The following is a 27,599-nucleotide window of genomic DNA, read 5'->3' as shown; positions in this document are numbered from 1 at the left end:
GTCCAAATTTTGTGCAATCCAGTGAAATTGAAAATTTTTTACTTTGACAATGGCACAACGTAACTCTCAAGTTCCGCAGGACTGTGCATAAGGGGCCGTTCAAGTATTGCGTCAGCAAATTTTTAGCCATTTTTGACCCCCCCCCCCCCCCCCCCCCCCGTGAACTCTGAATCCTAACGCATATTGGTGGGATCAGAGATTGGGAGGTCTCACCCCCCCCCCCTCCCCGATCAAATTTTTTTTAATGCAAAAAATATCTTTTTAATTACAATTTTTCATTGCCATATATGGTAAATCGCTTAAAGGTCCGTGGCCCGTGAACCAAATATGGCCCTGGGGGTTATCTCATGTGGCTTGCCCTCCTCAAACCTAATTTTGTAAAAATAAACTAAGCGCCACATTTACAGATCACTTGATGACCCGGGACACAGTTCCAGAACCTTGACACATTTAGAGATCCCTTGAGTGACATATGGCATAGTTTTGGAGCACTTAAGCTGCCCCCAGTGCGGTTCTACATCACTCAAGTTACGCGCCACATTCTCAGATTATTTAAGTTATCCGCTGCATAATTACGGATCACTTGAGTGATGTGTGGCACAGTTCCAGAGCACTTAAGCGACCCGGATACATTTCCAGACCATTTGGATCCACGAAACATTTAGAGATCACTAAAGTGGCTCTGTAGGGCACTTATCAATTTGGGGTATACATGTATTACTTCAAGTGCCTACTAACTATCGAAAGGTTTTTCTTGTTTTTGACGCACCGAGTAAGATGCCATTAAGAATATTTCATATTTTCATAAAGGGTGGTTGATGACGTAAGCATTATCCAAACCCCTCCTTCCCCTCCCCCCATCCATGCTAACGTAATACTTGAATGACCCCTAAATAAATTCGTGAGATAGATATATGGGGAAAAATATCTTGCACTTCTGTATTAATTTGGTGATGGATTAGTGTCAAATAGCAAGGCACCACTCTACATGTGTTTCAAATAATGCAGTATTTCGCTTTAAGCAGATTCGTGTTGATGAGGTTCATATGCACCAAAAATTTCAAAATTTGATAATATGTGCCCTGGCAACTGTATGTATGTGGTTAATGTATCAATCTCTGGTTTGGAGTGACATGGGTTTCAAATCCTGAAAGTTTGTGGCAGCATAGCCATTTTGAAACTGCTTTAAATTATGGGTAAAGCTCTAATTTGTTGTCGCATTCCTTAACTAACGGAATCTAACACATGATTAAATGATAATGTTTAAATAAAATTTGAAGATTTTAGTTATTTTATGAAGTTTGTGGCTGAACTTATTGGTGAGAAACAAAAGTGTTACTTGCATTTTAATAATAAATTTTTCATTTTCTCACCATCACCAATACATAGTTTTACTTTGGTATGTATACAGTTTAGAAAGAAAAAACATCACTTTTCTCTCTCTGTTGGAATGTTTGACTAATGTAACTGTCGTCTCTTTACAGGCAGGTGACAGCAGATGAACAAATTCTGCTTTTACGATGCTACTGTTTTAAAACTAATAGCATGAAGTTCTTAGTCAGTATTTGCCTAATACTGATTTTTTTTTCTATGTAATGATTATTTCATTCTATATCACTGATAATTTTGACTGATTTTTTTCTCCTGCTTTTGCCACTCCTTACCTCTATCCTTAGTAGTGTTCCTTGTGTATGATTTTTGTGTTTTATAATAGAAAATTCATGCGTGTTTCTGTTTGTATTTTATGATACTAATGAACCAAAGTGTAATATTATCCACTCAGAATGCATGCTGCAAATATGATATGTATTGCTTTAACCTTTTGTTGCACCAATATCTCATAGAGGAAACTATGATCAAGTGTGTGATATCTTCGAGATGCATTAAAAATTAGAAAAGCCTAGGGTCGCACTACTATTGCACAGATGTGGAAAAATTACTAGATCCTTTTTATTGCTTTAAGCCTGCAGTTCATTTGATATTGCTCATCTATCAAATGCCATGCCCGATGGGCTGAGTAAGTCATTTTAACCATAAAACAGTAATCATGAAAATGGACTGAAATAATAAATATATAATTTAATAGAAAATGATAATTTAAATATTTTTTATGAATGATTATTTTCATTATAATTTCATTAAAAATTTAATTAAACAACGATATTTCTGCATTCGCTCTTACATTTCCTTCCCCCCCCCCAAAAAAAAATTCATCTACAATGCAAAATATTTATTCTGCATCAAAAACTTTCTCATATAGCACATTTATCAGTTTTTCAAAATACATATATATCACAAACAATATCTTCGGCCTTTTCATTAAGTAAGCCAGATTAATTTAATGAAATTAATAAACTTCAAGCACTAATTCAAATACTGCTCATCTTATTCACAAAATGAACTGAAGAGCCAAAAAAACTGGCACAGGCATGCGTATGCAAATAAAGAGATATGGGAACCAATCAGAGTACGGCGCTGCGGTCGGAAACTCCTATATAACACAACAAGTGTCTGGCATAGTTGTTAGATCAGTTACTGCTGCTACAATGGCAGGTTATCGAGATTTAAGTGAGTTTGAACATGGTGTTATAGTCTGTGCACGAGAGATGGGACATAGCATCTCCGAGGTAGCAATGAAATTTGGATTTTCACGTACGACCATTTCACGAGTGTATTGTGAATATCGGGAATCCGGCAAAAAATTAAATCTACGACATCGCTGCGGCCGGAAAAAGATCGTGTAAGAACGGGACCAACGACGACTGACGAGAATCATTAAATGTGACAGACATACAACCCTTCCGCAAATTGCTGCAGATTTCAATGCTGGGCCATCAACAGGTGTCAGCGTGCGAACCATTCAACGAAGCATCATCTATATGGGCTTTCAGAGCCGCAGGCCCACTCGTGTACCCTTGATGACTGCACGACACAAAGCTTTACGCCTAGCCTGGGCCCGACAACACAGACATTGGACTGTTGAGGACTGGAAACACATTGCTTGGTCTGACGAGTCTCGGTTCCAATTGCTTCGAGCTGATGGACGTGTACAGGTATGGAGACAACCTGATAAATCCATAGACCCTACATGTCAACAGGGGACTGTTCAAGCTGGTGGAGGCTCTGTGATGGTATGGGGTGTGTGCAGTTGGCGTGATATGGGACCCCTGATACATCTAGATACGACTCTGACAGGTATGTAAGCATCCTGTCTGATCACCTGCACCCATTCATGTCCATTGTGCATTCCGATTGACTTGGACAATTTCAGCAGGACAATGCGACACCCCACACATCCAGAATTGCTACAGAGTGGCTCCAGGAACACTCTTCTGACTTTAGACACTTCCGCTGGCCACCTAAATCCCCAGACATGAACATTATTGAACGTATCTGGAAGGCCTTGCAACGTGCTGTTCAGAAGAGATCTCCGCCCCTTCTTACTCCTACGGGTTTATGGACAGCCCTGCAGGATTCATGGTGTCAATTACCTCCAGCACTACTTCAGACATTAGTCGAGTCCATGCCACATCGTGTTGCAGCACTTCTGCGTGCTCGCGGGGGCCCTACACAATATTAGGCAGGTGTACCAGTTTTTTTAGCTCTTCAGTGTATTTTAAGCATGCATTTTGTGTGCCCTTGCACACTTATTCAAAATTAATTAATCAATAAGAGTGTTGCAAAGTACTTTAACAACTGAATGTCATTTTGTAGAGTCGAGAGCTGCATAAGATGCCTGCTACTGAAGAAGAAGAATGGCGTTATAATTATCTCATCTTTGAAAAAATGGATTTGCTCACCATGGAACAAAAAACTCAGGATAACGAATATCGTCGAATTGAGGAATTCCAAGCTGATGCACAGCTGGTAGTGCATAATGTCGTAATTTACTATGGAGGTGGGTAATTCTTGTATTTTTTTGTTGGTGCTCAAATGTATAAAAGTTTTATAAAAACATGTAAATATGACTAGAGTCATTATACTAATTAATTATTATTTTGGGTTGGCGAGTTTGTGCTCCAAAATTGACAGGGAAAATCAGATATATGTTTCAACATTTTTCCTTCGATGTTATACTACAAAAGATACCGTACTTTGTTGGTATTTAGGATTATTTTTTCATGCTAGAATTATTGCAGGGGGTTCATAGATTTCTAAATTCTTGCATCCAAGCATGCATAATAATGGGTTTTTTTCAAAGAACTGTATTGTTCTAAAAATAAGTGTTGGACATTACATTGGACATTAGACAGGTATACATTTACAGACTTATAAATTTTGTGTTCAAAAACAATAACTGGTTAAAGAAGAAAACAAACAGAACTTTGGCAAGAATCAAACATGAATTTGAAGTCCCAAAAACAAATAAATACCTTTTTCAAAAATGTTTCTTGTTTACTGCTCCAAAAATAATGAATTCATTTCAGTCGACAGCTCATAATTGTAACAATAAATATGATGCTTTCATGTACGCAAAAAGTGTAAAAAATTACGAAAATATATTTTAAGATTGTTTTCATAAAATACGATATAAATAGTGACATCAGTGGGAAATATTGGAATAATTTAATCATAGCTGAAATAAACAAACATTTATTATGATGTCATGATACAAAAACAAAATAAGATAAATAATAAGAAAATAAAAATAAATAAAAAGGATATGTGTGTGTGTGTATATATGTATATGTGTATCTCTATGAGCATGTGAGTATGTATGTGTATATATGAAGGTTTTGTGAAACGAAAAGGAAAATTTATTTCATAGACTAATTATTTATACAAGAAATATCGTGATTCAACAATTTCAGATCTCACAATTCAAATTTTTAGTGTGCATAAATTTTTGAAATATTCATATATTATTACATAACATTTATTAACATAACGTACGGTACTTAAAAAAAAAAATGGCGGCAAAATATAATTTAATCCATAGGGCTGCCTGGAAGGACGTTATGTCCCTTGGGGTCCAATATCACTATTTATTGTGTTCATGTGTTGTTCTTTCTATGTGCTTTTGTTCTGTCTTTTATATGTATTTTGTGTTTGTTTTTGCAAATAAAAAAAAAAGTGTCGTGGGTACCATCTGACCATGTGGTCAGATTATCGAGTATAAAATTTTTTTTTAGTTGTGTTTGCAATAAAAAAAGCACCATATTTATCAAAAATTATGTAATGATCAAGGAAAAATAGAAACTGTTCTTTTTTTATTCATTCATTCATTCTTTTTTGTTTGAGTAATGAGTCTAGTAAAACTTTTACATATCTTATTCATTCTAAGTTCTGTTACATAATGACTGGGATTACATAAAATACGTAGGTGAGTCATTAAGTAAGTCACACATTGATATGATGTTTCTCAGAGAAGTAACAAATACTTTCGAAGAATGTCAATAGAGATGACAACTATTATCCCGCTTTATGATATTCATTTCATATCAACTCCTCTTAGAGTTCACACACATACGTAGTTAAGTTGCAAAATGACGATGGTGCTGGATGATTGTATGATGAGCAGTATGCTGTTGTCTGATTTTTGTGGGAAAAAGGACTTGTTGCAAAAATTATTCACAAATAAATATTTCCAGTTTATAGAAAGAAGTGTTTATCACATAAAGCAGTGTACAATTGGGTTGAGAAATTTTCTCAAAGCCACTCAAAAATTTGTGGCAATGATCGAAGTGGGTGTTACATTTTGATTGACAGAGTCCCTCAATGAATATGCCGAATTTCGAAGAGCGTTTTTTCTCCTGCTGGTTATATACTGAAAATAACGGTACCAACCTGCGTTCAAAGACATCGTATCTACGGTGTAAATTCGCTTTATTTCCCGCAAGATTGCACACACGCTTTTGCAAAGAATTAAAAGGGGGATTGGTTTACTCGTTTAAACTACCGAAATTTTTCGGAGATCGTTGGGAAAAATGGGATCTGTAAAAACTTCAGCTAAAATATCCATAGTTTTGTCGTCTAGCCACTATGTGGTCGTGTGGTTAGGGACCGTTCAAGTATTACGTCATCATCGATGGGGGGGGGGGGTTCCGATTTGCTGACTTTTAATGACAAGGGGAGAGGGGGGGTTTGGATAATGCTTATGTCATCAACCACCTTTTATGAAAATATGAGTTAGGATTCAGGGGGAGAGCTGATGACGAAATTTTGCTGACAAGGAGGGGAGGGGGGTCAGCATTTTGCTGACAATGGGAGGGAGGGGGGTCAAAAATGACTAAAAATCTGCTTAAGTAATACTTGAATGGCCCCTTATCGTCGGCTGTTGCCGATCGTGACAATTTCACATCGTGAAAATCCGGATTTGGCGAGCAGGGCCGGCTCGAGGAAAAAAATCTCTACCCATGCAGAACCTATTTTTGGTGCTACTGACCACGTTTTTTTTGATCGGCAAAGCTTTTTTCACCCTTTCAACCCCATTAAGCACCTCTCCTAGAGCGGCGCCCAGTATGGCCGCACGGTCCGTCCCTGCTTTGGTGGGGGAGGGGCATGCTCTTAACCAGCGGTTCTCAACTGGTGCTCCACGGAAGCTCAAGGAAAATTTTTTTAAAAAACAGTAAAATTTAAAAAACAATTATAAATATTTTTAAATAGTAAAAATAAATCACTAACTTTGATGAATAATTGAAAAAATGATCTACACAGAATCTTTTTACTTGTAAGTGCTCCACAAGTCAAAAAAGTTGAGAACCGCTGCTCTTAACAATAGTCAAAGGAAGGAGTTTGTACTAGGAGCATGCTCATTTTATAAATACATAACTTCTGTGAGATACCAATTATATATAAATGTATCTACCTTTCCAAAACATGTTGGAGAGAATGAAATGTTTGCACCCTCTTTTGTATGTTTTTCCCACTCCCTCTTGTACATTACTCCTTCACATATTGCTAGGTTGTTGCTTAACATTGTATCACCAACAGAACTATCAATTATGAGTGATGAATGGGTTGTGCACTACAATGCAAAGAATTACAATGCAAGTGAAATCAGTTCAGAGAATATATGGATATTGGGCAGACATATTCAAACTTTGTAAACTTGAAAGCAGCCCGAAGTTCAAAATTTTGCCAATTTTGGTGAAAGCTTTTTTATCTTTAGCACATGGTAATGCAGACAGTGAAAGAGAGTTCAGTGTCAACAAAAATCTGTTTGAACAGTAAAAAAATCTGTCCATCCAATACTTTAATGGAATAAGACACATAAAATCTTGTTTGAGGGCATGATAAATTTGAAAAAAATTGTCGTTAAGATGCTGAACTTCTGAAATCGACTCGTGATTCATATAGAAAATATTGTAAAAGGCTGCAGGCTGAAGAAAACAGCAGAAAAAAAAACATTTTTATTTTATTAGCATGCTATTATGTTGAGAAATTCTTTAAGTAAATAAAGTATTCATATATTTTTCTCATTTTTTGCATTTTGCTTTTAAATTATTTTTTTAAATTCTGTGAGAAGCTAACTTTTTTCATGGAAACCCTTATTATATTCTACACGCACTTTTTTTTGTCATATCGGGATGAATAAGATTTTGGTGTTCAAGCACTAATAATTTTTATTCGTCATTTCAGTAATTCATGTTTTAGTAGTGACATATAGCATACTTCTGAAAAAATTTAAATGGACTTTAATTTGTGAAGGAAATTTATTTAGAATTATTCGTTCCAACCATTTTTGGCAAAACTTTTGGCATTTCACAAGAAAACTACTCCTTATATTGCAGATTCGGTTAGTTTTTAGTTCTGCTCCGTTTTCAAAATTTCTGCTTCAAAATGGATGAGGGGCACTTGCACCCCTGATAGTGCGACAGGTGAAGGAATTGATTCAGGCTGATTGACATACAGCTCACATAACACAGGAGATAATTTAAAAATTTGGTTGGAAACTTCTTCAGCATCCACCTCACAGCTCTTACTTAGGCTCAAGCGATTTTCATTTGTTTAGTCTACTAAAACACCATCTTTGGCAAACACTTTGCAGATGATGAAGAGATTCAAGATGTCCTATGCAGCTGAGACAGCAAACCAAAGAATTTTATGCAGCTGGTATTGATACACTGATAAAACGATAGGATAAGTGCATAAATGTTGGTAAAGATTATGTTGAGAAATAAAAATAGTTTTGAAGTGATTATCACTGTAAATTATTTTTTAATTATGCTTTGTGACTTACTTAATGACTCTCCCTCGTATAATTTTTTTAATGCATCAGTTCATCTAATATATAAATTTCAATTCAGTTCATAGCCCTGTAGCTGATATGGCTCGACAGATGCTGCGAGATTGCTGCTATGATCTCAATGAAATAAGGCAGTGCCGCGATTGCTACAGAATGTCAAACGAGAAGGGAGAAAAGTTTTGGTTTTGCCAGCCTTGTGTAAGCTCAAGTTTGGTTTTTCTTTTTCTTCTCAGATTCACATTTGAATGAATAAATTCTATGGATTTGAAACAGATCTAAATAGCAAATAGCACTCCAATGAAGAAATTAAACAATGCTTCTACTCCTTTTCTTTTTTTTGATGTATACAATATCACATACAAATACAAATACAACGCCACAACAGGCAAATTGCCCAACGACGTGGCTGACTTAAGAACATCATGGATCCCCGAGCCATTTTTTGGAGGCCCTACCTACTACTGCTACACCACAAATGCACCCCCCCCCCCCCGCGGAACCCCCCAACGAATCAGTAGATGCGGGAATGTGCGTGTACGTGTAGTGCAACCTGACGTAAAGTTTGTTTCTGTGTAATGTTTGTTATGTGTAGTGCAACCTGACGTAAAGTTTGTTTCTGTGTAATGTTTGTTATGTGTAGTGCTGTCACCTGCCCCCAGTTTTTCAAACTATGAGTGAAGTGTTATGATTGAATGATTTATCGTTGTAGGACTGTTGCTCTCTGTGGCGAGACTTTTTAACGGGGAGATCGGCTCGCATTTGCGCCTTGAAGTTGGGAACCACAGAAAACCAACTTCAGCCGACCACCACTGTGGGGTTCGAACCCGGAACGCTGGGGTTTTTTTTTTATACACATACAGTAGGTTCTCTATGATTCGGCCATGTCACTGCATGTCTGTCCACAAACGTTTATATTATTTAAATAGGCTTATTTTTCAACTACCTTCCAGCAATCTGGCACACTTTGCTCTGATATCTGTCAGATTAGCAAGTCTGCCGTGCTTTATAATCAACGAATGAAATTTTGTACATCAGAGCCAGAGGAATAAATATATGTCCAAAATTCTTATTTTTCAGGAGAATGTGAAAAAAAAACTTTTTCGAATTAAACTAAATTTATCAATTCAGAACCAGAAAAGCACTTAATCAATGTCCCAAATAAACACCTTGTACAAGTTGCATTGAAGGTTTAAAACCATCCTGATTTCATGCATTCGTGTGTCAAACGTGCAGAAAAGGGTGCCCTTCTTTTAATGAAGGATACAGGCAGTGCTAGCGACTAGAAAAAGGTTGAAGACCTCTGATTTAGCTGTAGGATAACAGATTCAAGTCCTGCACTTCACAGAAAATGCTATGATGTTAAAAGCTGAATTAGCACTATTTCAAAAACATGGCAAAATTATACTTACAATAAAATAAACATTTGAAATCCCATATTTAAACTTCTATATTTTAATCATCTGTTCAAAAAAAATTCATTAGAAGTTCATTGCATATTAATTAACACTATCAGGCTTGAACTCTAATGCCAGAAGTCTGCTGCCGGACTTGTCCTGTTGCCGAGATCTCTTCCAGCCCAGCTTCAAATTATTTTTTTTTACCCTTTTATGAAAAATAAGCATTTCAGTTATTATGTTATGGACATCTTTTTCCTTAGCCACCTCATCGGCATTTTGCCTGTTGTGGCCTTGTATTTGCATTTAAGGATTTTATTTTTGATTCACAGCAATTCCAAGAAAAATTACAAATTATCTAGAATACATTTTATGATCAGCCACTACACTCATAATAACTTGTTTGCTATTTTAATTTTGAAGACCAATGTCAGTGCACGGTTGCCTTGCAATTAGACATTAATCTGTCACTAAACTGATGTCAAATTGTGAAGCTATCAAATTCTTTTCCCCATATAAGTCTATAAAGCAGTTTCGTGAAGACTCTGTCAAAATATTTAAAGATTGAATTGCAAGGTCCACTGTATCTATTTTTTGCATTATATTGTATCATTTCAGCATCACCACCTTTATAGTCATTATTTAAGCAAAGATGTTTTTCTGTGAAATGATCAAATATGTATGAAAGTATAAGTATGAATTTAAAAAAATAGTCTGAAAAAATAGTTTTAGTTGTCCTCTAAAGGGGCATTTCAAATGAAGAAAAAATTCCGACATAATCTGAGATTAAATTGTTATGTTTAATTTTTTTTAACTCATCCAGAGAGTACCTGTGTATGCTGGATTGAAATTACCTTTATGTGATAAAGCTGACCAAATCTTTTGCTTTGGTAGGATCCACCGCATGATTTAGTGTATGCCAAGCAGAAAGGATTTTCATATTGGCCAGCAAAAATTATACGCATTGTGGATGGCATGTATGATGTACGCTTTTTTGGTGGACATCACCAGAGGTATGTCATTTGCAAATGACTTAATTCTGATAATCTTTCTTTATTTTTTTATTTCATCTGTCTGATTTTGATTTTTTTTTTAAATTTCAACTTATAGGGCTGTAGTAGAAAAAGATCACATAAAACCAATCAGCACAAGTTTGCAACAACTTCAATTGAAGCGCACTGCAGCTCTCAATAGAGCTCTTGATGAGCTCAGACGACATCAACAAATAATGGGTCAATCACCTGTCAAAGACACTTCAAGTAAATTAAAAGACAATAGTTCTGGGAGCAGATCATCACCCGCACCTAAAAAAGCTAGGTCTCGTCCGGCATCCTCCAGTTCATCACGCTCAGGCTCTGCATCTAGGTCAAGGTCACGCAAAGGATCAGTTTCGACCGAAGGTGGTGATGTGTCAGAGAATGAAGCAGATAATACCTCAAGGGAGGAATGCCCTTCTTCCTCATCACCAAAGGTACCTCGTTTCAAGGTGAGATTGTCTTATTTGTTAGATTGGATAGATTTTCATTTGTTAAGTTAAAATACTATTTACTAAAATTACAACTAAGGTGCTGGTAATTCTGAAGAATCTAGCTCTGAAAACAGAATTCTTATGTATAATTATCTCAGTACCAAAGTATGTTTAGAGGTGTCGCGAGTTCTATACCCTGTTCGTTCTTTTCAGAAAACTTTCCTGACACAGGTACAACAAAAAACGGCGACTTGACCACAGCAAAAAATTGCTACCGCGGGAGTCCCCCATTGAGGGGTTAGCACACCAACCTCTCGATGAGTATAAAAAAAAGAAAACAAGCCTGCCGTTCGGAATCAGCAATACATTGTAGGTCTTGGTCTAATTAGCCCTCGTGTGCAGAAAATGACCATGGTGGAAAAAATGATGCAAAAAATGATCAGAAAATATTTATTTTAATCTCTTGCATTTTCATTTTTTTAAATTCATTTATTTTGTTTATTTTTGCTGTTCAGAATCGCCATAGTGCAAAAAGTAAATGTTCAAAAATTCATAAAAAATATTGTCAGAGGCAAAAAGATCCTGTATTTACTTAGATCTAACATTTACTTCCTCCTCCTCCCCCCCCCCCCCCCCCCCCTCCGGTTGAAATTTTTTTCTCATAAATTCAAGAGCAATGAGGAGATGCTAGTTAAAGCAGCGACATACTACGCTGACGTGACATGGGACCACAGGTTAATGCATGTGATATAAACTTCCACCTATGCGTCTTCTGTAGTTATGTTCACACTGTGCTGACGTGACGCTGAAATGTGTCGGATGAAATCTGTCGTAACATGCCTTATTACGTATATTTTTAAAAATATGGATATTTATTTACACACACAGACAAGTTACATGCGACATCCATTATCTATCATGACACAATCATAAGAAGAAAAAGTTAAAATTTCTGGCGATCAGTTGCCATGTTACAATCTTTGGTAAGGCGAAAAATGCTGCAATGTGAAACATGTCCTCACAAGGCATCGTCTATGATTGGCCACTACACTCATAATAAATACTCTTATGCGAGACGAATTGAAAAATGCAAGAAAAACAAACAAAAAAAACTTAGGTAATTTAACATATCCTGAAGTTTTAAAATTGCACTTTGATGAGAATAGTAGTTTGAATGAAAAGATTAAGTATATTGTAGGACTGGGCGACATACCAATTTATAAATAAATCACAGATGGAATGCGCATTTGTACCAATTCCAGTTTGTGGTGTGGGTAGTTTTGAAATACAAGATATTCTGATTTCATCAACAGGCATGGATCCAAAGAGGTGCAATCACTCCTCCCAAAAGTTGAATAAAAAAAATTGTCTGCCTCGTAAAATATGGGACAATCGCCCCTCCTGACACATTTCCCTGAATTCATGCTGTCATCAGGGCCAGTCTTAGACCTAGTGCCCCCCCCCCCCCCAGGCTTTGATCCAAAGTGATGTGTCAGGGGAGGCAATTTTTGCTAGTTATTACTGTCCCATAAAACATGGGACAGATTCATTCTCCCATATGATCAGACTCTTGGTGTGGTGATCATCCCCATCGCCCCCCCCCTTCCCTGGTTGGATAAAAAAATAATACCTGAAGTGAAAAAAGCCACCCGCGCATTTGTGCATACAGGTTCTAAAATGATTATGCATTATTGCCAGTGAAAGTGATAAATGTTACGCTATGTATCAAACTTACCAAGATGATTGGTGATTATGCATTACCTATTCAACACATTTACCGCAACATACATTTAATTCTATATTTAATCAGCTTTAAAAAAACTCATTTCAAATATACGAAGATACATATCCCAAATCTCTTTTATTTGAAATAAATTTGCCGCCACCCTCTTCTTTTCTTTGGATATGTGAGGTACTACTTTATTTCCTTATTTCCATGGAATCCCAATTAACCTACCCTATTCTGCTGCGTATAATCCACAGATTATACGTTTAAAAAAATTACATTGAAATAAAAACAAAACGTCGGAAATGAATTTCTTAGTGTGGATCGAAGCTGCATGAGAAGAGTTTTAACTTTGAAGTGGCTTTAGTGTGGATAAACCACTTGATCTGCAGCAATTTTTTTTTCGGAGAGAGGTTTGATTAGTTATGATAACGTTAAAATTTATTTACAAAACAAATAATTTTTGCATATTCATAGATGGGGTGAAAATGCCAGTACGAAAATTGATGTTTTCTCCACAAATCCGTGTTAAACACACACACACCCTCTCCTTAAGAGAGGTTTTATATTGAAAAATGAAAATTTTTTCATGCAGGTTATATACCGCTGCAGACTATATGGTGACTTTTTTTCTCAAACTGGTGAAGTTTACATCTGCGGATCAGAGATGCCATTGATGCGCTATAACACGTCAAATACCTAGAATTACAGAAAAAGACTTATAAACATTTTGTTCAAGCATTCCGAAGCAGTGCCATTTTAACGCATAAGCCCACCCAGACACCTCAAGAGAAGAGGGGCCTCACAAAAATTAGATCCGGTTGGAATTTTCTAGGATTTACCAGGTAGGGCCAAGTGGTTTTTCTGAGGCCCTACCTGGTAAATCCTAGAAAATTCCAACCGGATCTAATTTTAGTGAGGCCCCTCTTCTCTTGAGGTGCCTGGGTGGGCCCATTTAAATTTATTTAGACTTATCTGTTTGTACCATTTCTGGTAAATCATTTCAGCATTTTGGGGGAAGTTACCCCCCTTATGTTGTAGATAGTCTTTTTTTACTCCTTTATTTTCAAATTTTCTGCTCCGAAAATGGAAGTTTGTTGCTCCAAAATGGATTAGTGGCACTTGCATCCCTGAATAATGCAGTATTGTGATTACGAAACAGTGAGTACTGAGTTTGTGATACTATGCACATACTCAGTGATACGCCCCCTCTCCCCCAAACTCCTACAGTATACCTATATATTGTGAGATGAGATAGAAAATAGAATTATATATACATCTGGTTGCTAGTACCACTGTTTTGGCCCAAAATTGTTTTTGTTACCAAGTCATTTCTGTCATTCTTCTTTGGCTGTAATCAATCTTATAAGGTACTGAAATTGTTCTGTGAAAAAAAAAACAACTTGGTTTTTTTTCAATTTCAAAATTAAATTTTTCCCCTTTTGGGGGGGGGGGTACCCTCCCCCTTGTCCTAATTTTCCTAATTTTTGTGTGGGAGCTCTGCATATATTGATGTATCACAATGTAAAATTTTCAATACTGCTCGCCAAGTCCTAATATATTGCGAGCACAGATTGAGACATTTGCAGAGCTCTCAATGCAAGGCCGTAGCAAGAGAAGGGACTTGATGGTACTTGATGCTGAAAGAAAGTCCCTGGAAAGTCCAGCTCTGCCGACGACCAGCACAGCTAAGAGATTAACAGCACCTGATTGGTTGGACTACAGTGGCCACACCCGCTTCTGATATGCTGAGAAAAATTGAAAAGAAGATTGTTGCGCTTTCAAAAAAATTGACAATGAAATTACAATAACGTTAGCTAAGTTTTAACTAACTATCGTTCCTGCAAGAAAATGATGCTACTACCAATAGTGGGAACTCTGCGCCAAAATTAACATCTTGCACCTATAGTGTATTTTCCTGTTTTTCTGCTTCAAATAGCACTTGTTTTCTTTTTTCTTTTTTTGGAAACTCCTTGAAATACTTTTATACCTGCCTTGTATGTACCTTAGGCTGGGATTAAATTTCGATAAAATCCCTTTTATAAAACTCAAAATGAAACCAATAATTTTATTGGTTGAATTTTTGAAATTTTAAAAAGCTCTTTTAAAAAACTTATAGTGTAGTCCCGGCCTTAGGCAGGAGAAAGAGAAATACTTATGTTTCTCCTCTATAGTGTGTACAATCACGCGCTCAGCGCATTAAATTCCCAGATCTTCGGAAAAGGGCACAAAAAAAGTTTTGTTTTCGTATGCCACGAAACGATTCTTTCCCTGGAAGCGTGTTTTATTCCTTCGTACTTCAGCACCATCCTTTCTTCCATCTTCCATAATCGCAATTGGAATTATCCGGGAAAATAATTTTGAAGAGTAATTTTACTCCTCTCCAAAATTTTAAGGGGAGGTATTTAAAAAAAAATTTCTGTTAATATTAAAAATTTTTATTTTTTTAAGCGGTATATGAAAAAGCGGTATAAAATTTTAAGCGGTCTTATGAAAAAAAAAAAAAGTTACGCAAAATTTGAAAGAGTATTTTCCGTCCATTACAAAATTTGGAGGATCGAAATTGAATTTAGATGCGATTGGATTTTCCCGGTAAGTTCCCGCTCTCGATTTGCCCCCGAAAATCGGATTGTGGTAACCGCAGCTCGTTATTCAAATTATCGGCCCCTCATCTGGCTTTTCATCGTGAAACCCCGATCATATCCTTCATCCTGCAGCTGAAGATAATTTACTCTAGTCCAGTGTTTCTCATCGACCGCCCGCGGTTTCCGTTTTTCTAAAAAAGAAAAGAAAAAAAAAAAAGTCGCCAGTGCAAGCAGCAGAAATTACTATGGTCGATCGTCATTGCATCAAATCCCGATGTTTCGTGGGGGGAAAAAAAATTCATTTCATGAATAAAAGATCTAGTCCGCCGAATTATGAGTGTTAATTTGTAAATTTCGCCAAATAACGAGTGTTAAACCGCCAATGTCGCCAAATAACGAGTGCTAAATCGCCAAACATTGTGCTGAAAGTCCTGAAACTTGCTTCCATTTTGTAACAATTTCTTTCTGAATATAACTGAAAAACAAGAAGGGAAATTGAAAAACTTAATTTTAAAGAATTTTTGTATGTGTTGATCCTTTTTGAGCGAGAGATGAATAAAGAGTTGCTGCTAATATAAATAATTTTGTAAGAAAAATCTTTGTCAGCTGTGGTTTTTTATTTTGAATAATTGGGGGAAGGGGAATGAATATCACTTTTAGAATTTTTAGAATTTATGTGATGTGTTATGAGTTATATTTTTGACTGAAACTTCAAAGTTTTAGAATACTTTGGTGGCAATAGAAAAGAATATATGTAGATTTTGATTATTTTATGAATTCTTATGATGCTGGGTAACAAATCAAAAGTTGTAATTTCTGCACCACTTCTATGTCTATATTTTTGAGAAGAGTTAAAATTTGTTTGGCAAATTAAAAATATAAATTTACATGTGTGCCCCACCTTTTTTCTTCTTTTTTTTTGCCATAAAACTTGTAAGTTATGAAGTTTGCCATGACTCCTTAATTTTTATTTAGGAAATTTTTTGTATGAACGCTGCAATCCTTTAGCATCCATTTAATGAATCAATTTTTTTTCTGAAATTTGCAAGCTATCCTACCCTTTATGTTTTCGTGAATTATAGAACATTTTATTTTTTTTAATTCAGACCAAATTTTCTAAATGAACTTGTGCCCGAGTTCATAATTCACGCATTTTTGATATATTTGCTATAATGGACCTTAATTTTCCCGAGTATAGATTTAATTTGAGTATCGTCAAAATTTTACCATTCCTGAAATATAAAAGTATCTTTTATTGTTGTATTATTCAGGGTCAGGAATTTTCAATATTTTAGGAAATTTTCAACAAAAATAATGTTACACTTTATTCTAGTGCTCTATTATATATAATTCTATTAATATCAATCATTCAGCTGACTAGAATTTCAAATTTCGAGCTGTGAATATTGGTTGATTTTTAACTCTTCAGCATCCATCTAATGAATTTTTAACTTTTTTGATGTTTCCACGTGGTCAGGGAACTATTCCAAAAGAGAAATTCTGTGTCGTAACTGACCATTTGTGTGCAAAAATTTGCATTTAGGCCAATTCTGGGCACCCCCTTCCAAATGGGCCATATGCGGGTTCACCTGCCTAGTTATGGCACTGACAAAATTTATTTTCGATAAAACATGATGGCAGCGTTTCTTTTTATAAAGGAAACCATATATTTTCTCATGAAACAATAGCTTTCTGATTATAATTATACAATTCTCTAAAAAATTTTGATTTCAGTATGCCCTCCCACGCCTTTTTTTCATAAATTGGAAAATTTGCTGCCGCGTTATGCTTTTTATGAATAGAGTAGGATTTTTTCTTCTAAGTTGGCAGGTCTGCCTTTAGGTCAATTTTGGATGCTGCCCAACCACTTGAAATCTAAAATACATTTTTTTTTTATAATTTTCATGTAATAAATTACAATTTCACAGCATTAATTGTGTCATTTATACAATGGTAGTTAATGAAAATGATCTCGCGGACCCCTGGTAGTCTGTATACCACAGGTTGGAAAACACTGTTTTAGTTTATGAATTTGTGTATCATGACCTAATTTCCCCTATTTGCACATTTCAGGATGCTCCCACCCCTGACGATCATAACGTTGTGTCCTCATCAAGTCAGGAATCACCAAATCCGAAAGTCACAGTATCTACACAAACTCACAAAAAGGTACCAATGTCATTTCGTTTTTTATGCGGCTTATTAGCAGACGTATTTTTTACTGAAGGTTTTCTCCCGATAATTTTTTTTCTTTCAAGTCATACTGTTGTTTTTTTTCTTTCTTTCTTTATAGCTTTTAGCATCATTAATACCTCCAAAACCACAGAAGCCTGAAATGAAAGAAACTAGTCCGAGTTGTGACTGTGAAGCTAAATATAGTAAGATGTTCAAAGAATATAAAGAACGTCTCGAAAAAGAACAGAGAGAAGACAAAGAAAAATCACTCAGAGACTTGGCTGAAAGGGTAGGTGTTTTTGCCTACCATCATATTTCTACACTTTGGCTGACTGTAATTACAGTGTTTTTAATTAGCACTTGCTCTGGAACCACTTTATCAAACAGAAAGAATAAAGGACCCTTTTTGCTATGTCAAAATTACTCCCCATATTTTCATTTATGCTTAGTTCTAAAACTCATAATGCAGATCTCTTGCTGGCCATCTGCTGAAAACTGTTGCTGTAATACATGCTAATGGAGGGGTGGCCAACCTTTTTCCAAGCCATGCCACAATCAAGATTATTTTCGATGCGTGTGTGCCACTCTACGAATTTTAACACTCAGAAAATACATCCTGTTTTACAGGACACAAACATTCTTCCTCATTTCTGTAAAATATTGTTTGACCGTCCTCTTATTCTTGTAAAAATGTTCAGTTTGTCACTCTTATGAGTTATAAATTTTTTTTTATTCTTGAGCCATAAATTCACTTATCGCAATGCAAATTCTGTATGTACATATATCGGTAGCCACCTACATACCCTACCTACACGATGTTGGGCATAGACACCTGAACCTGAGAACTCGGGATGCTTGATCCTCCCCAAATAAGTTTTGTAAGAGGGCTTAGTACCCCCCCACCCCCCAAGAATTCATTAATATACAATGCAATTGTATTACACGATGCATGTCCCCCATGAGGGTGATCGAATATTGTACACGTGGGACATCCAGCAACTATGCCCAAAGATGAAAAACTGAATAGAAATTCATTGAATTAATTATTATTTTAAGAGGGCCTATACCATACTAAATATAGGCATATAGGCTTGCCAACGTACAAGACTTGATATCCTCTTTTATGCCATTTTTGTAAAGAACATCATCTTATTGCCTTATTCCGATTCTCAAGCACATCCAATTTTGTGAGACAATTTGTGAACAAAGCAGCTAGCATACAGGCAAATTCTTCTCCTGCTCTTTAATAATATCTATTGAAATCCCATCTTCACCTGGGCATTTCCCTTTTTTCATACATCTTATAGCCTTAAAGACTTCTTTTAGCACATGTGCTACTCGTACAAATTCCGCTCCATTTTCTTTTCTTCCTGCTGCCTTTCCTCTATTCCAATCCCTTTCTTCATGTTTATACAGAGTATTATAAAATTCCTCAACAATACTAATAATTTCATTTCCATATTTTGTGATGGGGTTTCGTCATTCCTTTTTAGGGCAAAAATTTCAGTTCATCCAACCCAGTTTTCATTTTGGTGATTTTAAGCAATTATCTTCTATTGCAATGTTGTGAAGAAAGTACCAGAACTTCCTGATGTTCTTCTGTAATCTGCTTTCGTTCTGTCTTACAAAGTTCTGTGTATTCCACTTTTGATTTAGGGTCATTATTCTTAATCTGAAATTCTCTCCAGTCTTTCATCTTTTTCTACAGCGACTTCTTTTAGGGTGGTGGCTAAATCTATGTTCATCATGGTGAATCTTCTCCATCTTCAGCTGTATTACATAACAAATCAAATCAGTTCTTCAGCTCTAACTGGAATCTATGTTCTTTAAGATGTGTTATATCGATGGCACAGTTTGTGTATTTTTGATAAGTTTTGCTCTTTCCATTCTAGTGTTAAGCATTATTTTACGTCCCACCAGTCGATGATTGCTTCCAGTATTGAATTTGCTGGGAACACAGCAGTCTTAGATCATATGCCTCCTATTTGATGTAGTCGATCTTGCTTGGTTAGCCAGTTGGGCTTCTCTACGTTCACTTTCTTTGGGGTTTCTTCTTAAAAAACCAATTAATGATACATACTATTCACTCTTTGCAATTTAGACAAGTCTGTTTCCTCTGTCGTTTTGTATGCTTTAACTATGATTTCTGACTGAGCTTTTTGCCATTTCTTCTCTCTAAATTCTTCCCATTCTAGTATTGAAGCCACCCATTACTATTTTGATATGATGGTTTCTTTTACTATTCATCTCGTCTAATTCTTCATAAAAGTAGAATTCAAAAAATTGTTTTTGTCACCAAGAAATTTGTCATTTTGCTTTGGCTCAAGTCAGTCTTATAGGATACTGAAATAGTGTTATGAATTATTTTTTAATTTAAAAAAATTGTGAGGTCTTTTCCTTTAAATTATGCTATGATTATGTTGTCTGGAGGAGGGGTCCCCCCACCTCCTGTTTTGCTTCTAATTTTTTGAATGGGGGTCTTGACCATTTAGAAAATATAATGAATAATTTTATTTTCTACGAAATACATTCATAATTCGTATATTTATTAAACATTTTTAACTGGGATCAAAATGACTGCTTGATAGTTCTGGTTAGAAGTAGTTTTGAAAAATCAATGGAATGACTTGAGAAATTTTTGTTTTTGCTCCAAAAGATTATTTTTGATGAATTAGGAAAAGTCTCACCGCGGATAATTTTCAAATTTTGAAAAATTGAGTTGCAAATGACGATCAAAGTTTGCAAAGTTGTAGTTCAAGAGTTAAGAGATCATTTGAGTTTGTACCAAAAGAGAATTGTTATGAAAAAAATAGCATAAACATCATACCTTTTTCTTTCATGTCAGTTAAGAAAAGATTTTGAAGAAGAGAAGCAGAAACTCATTGGCACAGCATTAGAAAAAGTCCAAGAAGAAGTGGAAGAAGCGAAACGAAAAGCAGAGGAAGCACTGAGGCAAGCCCAACAAAATGAGATCAATGAACTCATGGAACGTCACAGAATTGACATTTCTGAAACTAAGAAAAAGCAATGGGTGAGGTGTTTCATTTTATTTATTTTAATTATTTGTATTTTATTACACTTCTTGTTAATACCATTTTTCTTCTGCATGATAATCGGAACAAAGCCTAGTCCATTAAAAAAGATATGGTACTTTGAAGGAAGGTTTAGTCATTTCTAATTGTGTGTGTATGTGCCTCTTAAAGGGTTAACAATGTATTTTGAATTAATGGAAATTATCTTGTAAGCCACTCAGTATAAAATTATAATAAAAATAAACACAAACCAATAGATGGCATAACCAAAAGCCACTCAAAATACAAAAAAAAAGTTCCCACCAAGAAGTATGCCACACACTTAGAATACGAACACTTTGATAGAGATGCAATTTTCTAATTGGTCAATAGGGTTCATGTGTGTAAACGAGACAAAAGAAAAAATGTTTATTCACCAAAGATAAGAAGTACAAGCATTCCTCAACCAAAAGAGATCGAAGAAGAAAGTGTTCAATTCTATGATTCATTAACAGGAATAAAAAATACTAATGGGGGGGGACTCTCTCATGGCAACTGTAGCTATGGGAAATTTATATGAGGAATTATGGGATGACATGAACATTTTCACTCAAATTGTCCATTCAGGGGTCCTAACCCAATGAAACGAATAATGATAACAGTGCCTGTGGCCATTAAGCAGTTTGAAATGCATTATTTAAATAGGGTTTTTTCCCAGATTATTATCTGGCTGTAAAATAGGGGGCGGCCTCATTTGCAGGTTGACTATTCGGAGGTGTCTTACTGAATTAATGTTACCTTGCTTAATTTATTCTAATATGCTAGTTTCATCTAGCATATTTTTCCAAAATTAATACAATGCTCACATTTTGAAAACACTTTTATTGACTTGTCGAGTTCGCAGAATTTGCTTTTTACTTTTGAAAACAGTATGTTAAAGAATTTTGTGACAAACATTCTTATAACTTCGCTGATCTTACAGTATTTTACTGTATTTTCAGTTGATTGATTTCATTATATTTAGTGAGATGTGTCATTGAGTCTAGTTGCTGAACAGGAAAATTTTTGTTTCGTGAAAAATGTGTTGTTATATGTGAGTGGCTTATTCAAACAAAATTAACAGCTTTCACGTTTTTACACGATTTCATGTCTTTTTAGTTTGCAAAATTGTAATGTATGGGCTTGAAAAACTATTTACAGAGTTCTCATTTAGATTCTCTCGTTGTCCTTGTTTCAGTGTTACAACTGTGAAGCGGAAGCAATCTATCATTGTTGTTGGAACACATCATACTGCAGCGTCGATTGTCAGCAAGTACATTGGCACAAAGAACACAAACGCACCTGCAGAAGAAAGCGATAGTCTATGTCCCGTTTTTTTGTTTTTGTTTTTTTTTCGATTTGTATCATGATTATGTTGTTCTTTGTTATTTTGGCAGGTTTCATATGGTTCGAGGGAATCAATAGTTGCCAAATATTTATAGTGGCATATACACAAAATACATGGAAGGCATTTGTATGTGCACGAAGCTAGGCCAGTTTCTATATGGACAGCCACTGAAAAGGAGAAATTGATTATCATTGTTTTGTTTTTGTTTTTTTGCTATAGACCAGTAGTATCATTTTCTGACCTTTTCGCTGTTGCACAAAACTATTGTGCATGTTATTACATGTTCATTTTTCTATTGTGAAACAAAAAAAGTTTATCGTTAGGGAAAGTTAATCTGTTCTTCCTGAAAGGGAAAACGAAAATTACGAAATCAAAAATCGTGATCAAATCTTTTCATCAGTAGACATCAAATTTTATGTCAAGTTTTCACAGTGTATCATTGGTTTAAAAACTGGTCATATGAAGGCTGATTTCATTGATTGTTAAAATTATTTATTTTTCCTTTAAGTATATCACCATAATAATCAAATCGTACATTATACACATAAAATAAATTGTCATGTCTAAATAGACCATGAAACTTGTAACTAATTGTCACCGAGTAAATTAACTTCCTCTTCACTCTAATGTTCTTAGTACAAAATTTCCTGGTACAAATTTACCGCTCTGTTGAATCATAAAAATTTGTATATTAATCTAAGTCTTTGTGGATGTTGTCCAATCATGAATGTTGGTAGGATGTATTGAAAAGTTCTGAGACTGGTTTCTGTTGCGATCCGACAAATGGCAGTATATGAACAATGTGCTCCAGAAGCAGGGACTGTTGACATTCAGTTGGCTGGATACCATAACACAGCGTTTGGTGGTCACGTGTACTTTTGCATCTGCAACGAAACTTTGTGCAGAGATCGGGAAAAAAATTAGCATGTAACTCATCAAATCTAACATATGGTTTTTGATCCTTAGCAAATTAGATGCAAATTGTGCCCCATATGATCCTTGATATTGATAATGTGTCACCAGAGGCAGATTTATGGATTTTCTGCCTAAAAGCTCCCATTGTCTAATTTTTTGGACCACTCATTCCTCAAATTTGCTGGCCTATGCTATAGCCCACGTAGCCCCTGCCTCTATCTCTAAGTCACTATTTTAGTCACTCACATACTTCCAAACTTTTTTGGTCACTTTTTATTGCTCATTAATATGTTTCTTGCTCTGTAGGTTATTCTTCTGGTCATTCACATGCTTGCTCACCATTTTGGCAACTAACATGTTTTAGGTTGGCCACTGACCTATTCCTTCAATCTCTAGGGTCTAGGCAGTGGAGGATTTGTTTTCACCGTCAATGGGATACTTATATATATATATTTTCCACCCTTCTCCCATTCTAAGAATCGACCACTCATTCTTCAAATTAGCCATCTTGGGCTATAACTCACTAACACTAAGCCGCCCCCCCAACATAGGCGGAGATAGACTTGGAAATCTGGGGAACACGATGATGTCAATTCATATATACATTAGATCAGTCGACGCCACCTTTGACGCTGTTCCCCCCCCCCCCCCCCACATCTCCGCCCATGCTTTCAAATATCTGTGGGTCACCCAAGGGCACTCTGACAAACTTCTTGATGATAGGTTTGCTGCCTTGAAGGGATTGTATTGCAATCACTGCTTTTGAAACACTTCTGGTCATATACATTCATGCTGTGCATCTAATTTTATCTCTTATTGTTATATCACTTAGCATACTTAGTGTGGGCATTCCCTGATTCCCGAATGCAATACACACACATTCATATTTGGCCATTTGTTGACTCACTTACTGATTCCTTCAATAAGAGAAAATTATGAAAAAATCTATACGCAGGAACACAACAGTGTTCCCCTAATCATTTGAGGCAAATTTGATCAATTCATTGTAATATGTTGACTAAAGATGGTTATAAAAATCAAAATATAAATTTAGAACGTAAGCATTTTTTTCAAAACATAGCATTTGTGTGTGTGTGTGTAATATTATGCATTATCCTTTTTTTTTTGTTATTGTTTTATTGAATTCATTCGTGTGTGAATAACAAAAGGTGACAAACAATCCTACTGTATTTCGATAATCTACTCGAAACTATATTGTTAAAAATGTATGACTCTGAAGTAACGGACAATCGATTTTGATTTTTATTTTTTTATTTTTTGTGAAAGTGTTGAGACATTCTTACGTTATTGTGGCTGATTTTGATGTGATTTGTAAATCGTAAATTGTTTTTTTGGATTCGGTTACTATCCAGAATGTAAAACCTAATTTGCTTCTAAAAGGCATTTTTGTCTTCTATAGATTTGGCATTCTGCATTTTCGAGGAACAAGGTGTGATCAATAAGTTCATGAACTGACACTCGAAAATGCTTTTAACTTCATGTTCACCCCAATATCACAACATTTCTGCCATTAGTTGAGTTAGGGTATGTGTTTTGATGAGGTTTATCTGTGCAGCCCTCATGCCATCTAATTTGTTTCTGAGTTCTGAGTGGATGTTATTATTTCACATCAGAAAATGTTACATCATAAATATCCTCGTGAGATGAATGAAAATTATATGTTGGCAATATATTGTTTCTCCCAAGAAACTGCTGAATTTTGACAACGAGGTGTAGGGTAGGGGGATTCATCTATGGCCACAGCTGTGAAGTCTGAATTTGCCAGAAGGCTAAAAAAATATTTTTACTCAAACTCCCAAAAAAATTGTTACATCTCCCAAATTTTTACTATGATTGCAAAACATCCCTGTTTTCTGGAAAAAGTTATTTCCAAAGAATTTACCCAGATGAAATTTTCTTTCCTCTTTCCCCCCCCCCCCCTTCATAAAGTGGCATCGCAAGTGTAGTGTAAATTGTCGCCATTATATCAAATCATGAAGAAATGTTTCATTTCAGCATGGAAAAGTCAAAATTTTCCAGGCAACCAGCGTCGGTTTGGCCTCTTGATAGTTGAACTGGCAAAATGACTTGTGCCTTGTCTGACCATACATCCTTTTAAGCCTGTACGTATGTGTAGCATCAAGTTTTTAATGGCTGCTGGCATTTTTGCCCCACCCCATAACTTGTAGGCAGTCTGTTTATTCAATTCGTTCATCAGGATTGCCTAGAAGAATTTGAAAAATTTACACCCACCCTCTCGATAAAAATTGCAAACTCTGAGCCATTCTTACAGGATGTGAGTGCATGGTTCCTTATGCTTCTAGGAGCCCCCACGCTTGCTGTAATGAAAACGATTATAGTCTGTCCTTTCACAAGCACGAAATGAGATTAGGCTGCATCACGTTGGATGATTCTTTTTCTAAGTCAAACGCAGAAGCTTAGTCACTGACAAACTATTTTTAATTCACTTTACCTGAAAGAAAACAATGTGATCATCCAACATGACGTAGTGAAGTCTTATTTTGTCGGGAAAAATTCTATGAACATTCTGGATGCAATGCATTAATGAGCATTAATTGTCCAGTGAAGGGTAAAGCAATCGTTTTTGCACCAGATCTCATATCTGCAGAGAACATTGCTCAGATTTTTATGGATACATTTTCCAGACTTTTCTGGAATTTTCAAAGGGTTTTGATAATCATAATATTCAATATCTTCCTAGGATTGTTGAGTTTTGAAACTAGAATGTCACTTATAAACTTGAGAATTCGCCAAGGGCATGGTCTTCAAACGCATTTCTCATCACTTCAAACATTTGAGGTCAAATTTTTCTGGAAAAATAGGGAAAAAAAACTTTCATCAATTTCCATATGGAAGGGCAGACAGCTTTTGTTCATTTTAGAGAAGAGAAGTTAAGCAAAAATATTACTGTCAATTTTTTTTCCTCCTAGATACATTCTCATAAAACTTAGCTTTGTAACTTCCGAAGCCTGTGGGTTATCTTTCTTACAAGCATTCCTCCTCCATAATCTTTTAGTGGAAGTTCTGGAACTTTTTGATCGCAAACACCTCTTACTTTCTAAAATAATTCAGTTTTCGATGGTAACATACTCTTGCGTTTTAATTTTGACAATTCATCCGGTTAACCTTCTAGCGGGCACATGTATGTAAGAGATGCGAGGATATTGAAGGAGATGGCATTTCTCCTATTCACAGGCACACTTACTAGAGGGTTAAACAATAATCTAAATATATAGTTTGATGTAGTAACAATCTTGACACCTGAGATTCTAATTAGCTTCACAGTGCCAAGTTGCCCATGCATTTTGTTTTCGGGTGAAGAAAACTGTCTAATTATTATCCCGATACATGTTTTTTCAATCCATCTTCACCTCAGTATTACAAAGGCAATTCTTTCGATTGTTTTTTTTTCACTTTTTTGTGTTTCCTGGAAGGACATCTAGTCTTCTATATATCTTCAATTTGATTCTTTGAACGTTCGAGGAACGAGAAAGAAAAAAATTCTTTGTGGCATGTATTATATCATGGTGTAGGGAATTATAGCGGTGGAATTTCATTCTATATTCGACGAAGGAAAAGAAAAATTGTTGTAGCTTCCAGAGTGTGGTTTAGTCCAGTATTATTAGCTTGCATCATTCTCTGTAAATAATGATCATTACATCACTGCATCTATTTGCCGTTTAGATTTCGTTTTTGGAGGGGAAATATTTCCCTCTTCTTTTTTTTTTTTAAATGTCGAGATCTGACTATATATATTGGTTCGTCTTTTTTTTCATATTTGTTACCAGTGGCCGAAATTTGTGTTTTGTTGTTATCGTATTTTTTCTTTTTTTACCCCCGTCTTATGGTTAGCTGGTTGTTCTTGTTTTTATTTTATTTTCCTGCTTGGGCTGTAATCTGAGAAGAAAAAAAAAATTAAATTTATCGATATGTGTCCGAAATTCTGCATGTAGATAATGGAGATAGTGCTTTTCTCGCACGTTTGGAAATGAATCCTTTTTTTGTGTGTGTGTATATGTAGTGTTTTCAAAGGAAGAAAAAAATGTGCATTTCAATAAATAAATATGTATACATGGATTTACTTTTGCCTTTTTTTCCTTACATCAGTGTCAATTACTATAATGCCCCTGTCCCACAAAAGTGGGCTAGGGGACCCTTGGTAAGATAATAAAAGTCTTTGTCAGGATTCGCGGTCGCCTCGGGGAAGCAATTTTTATGGTTTTCAATACAAAGGCAGCGGAACGAGAGTCTTCCTTTGTGAATAACCGAACAAGTAGGGATTGCTTCACGCCGGCTGTGGTTTTTGCGGCTATGTTCAACAAAGACTTTTATTAACTTTAATTATCTTACCAATGGTCCCCTAGCCCACTCTTGTGGGACGGAGGCTTTACGAGTACATTCAAAAAGTTCCGGAACATATTCTATTACGGAAAAGTGAGTACGAATAGAATCTGTTTATTTGGTGTTTCCTTCAAAGTAACAACCTTGCACAATTGCCATTATTCATACAAAGCTTTAAATGCAGATTGATGAAGGCACTGGAGGATGTGTGTGACAAAAAAAAGGCAACATCCTCCAGTGCCTTCGTCGCTGCTCCTCTTCAGAACCTGTGAATCCTTATCCCGTCAAGCAAATTCTTTATCCGAGGGGGGAAAAAGTCACATGGGGTTGAGATCAAGAGAATAAGCAGGTTGTAGAAGTATCAGAATGTGATACTTTTTGGTAATCT

The 27,599-nt window shown here is 35.7% G+C and overlaps 1 protein-coding gene across 6 annotated transcripts in view; it reads left to right on the top strand.

Annotated features, from left to right (window-relative positions):
- Positions 1-26,947, top strand: part of LOC149088822 (zinc finger MYND domain-containing protein 11-like) — a 72,285-nt gene extending 45,338 nt beyond the window's left edge. For 4 of the 6 annotated variants that reach the window (XM_089250297.1, XM_089250298.1, XM_089250301.1 and 1 more), the window contains exons 5-12: positions 3,715-3,898; positions 8,250-8,386; positions 10,477-10,595; positions 10,693-11,068; positions 17,435-17,530; positions 17,655-17,825; positions 20,382-20,567; positions 21,785-23,438. In XM_089250297.1, the coding sequence (XP_089106423.1) occupies positions 3,715-3,898; positions 8,250-8,386; positions 10,477-10,595; positions 10,693-11,068; positions 17,435-17,530; positions 17,655-17,825; positions 20,382-20,567; positions 21,785-21,907 (1,392 nt within the window). In that variant the 3' untranslated portion in view covers positions 21,908-23,438. Of the gene's footprint in view, positions 1-3,714; positions 3,899-8,249; positions 8,387-10,476; positions 10,596-10,692; positions 11,069-17,434; positions 17,531-17,654; positions 17,826-20,381; positions 20,568-21,784 lie in introns of all 6 variants that reach the window. The other 2 variants (XM_089250303.1, XM_089250299.1) reach the window with 1 other exon arrangement.
- Positions 26,948-27,599: the final 652 nt, after the last annotated feature.

Source organism: Pholcus phalangioides, unplaced genomic scaffold (genome assembly GCF_987345545.1).
Source record: "Pholcus phalangioides strain wild (caught in Gottingen) unplaced genomic scaffold, Ppha-v1.0 ptg000003l_1, whole genome shotgun sequence".
NCBI lineage: Eukaryota > Metazoa > Arthropoda > Arachnida > Araneae > Pholcidae > Pholcus > Pholcus phalangioides.
The sequence above is the reverse complement of the archived record's forward strand: the minus strand, read 5'-3'. Positions and strand labels throughout refer to the sequence as shown.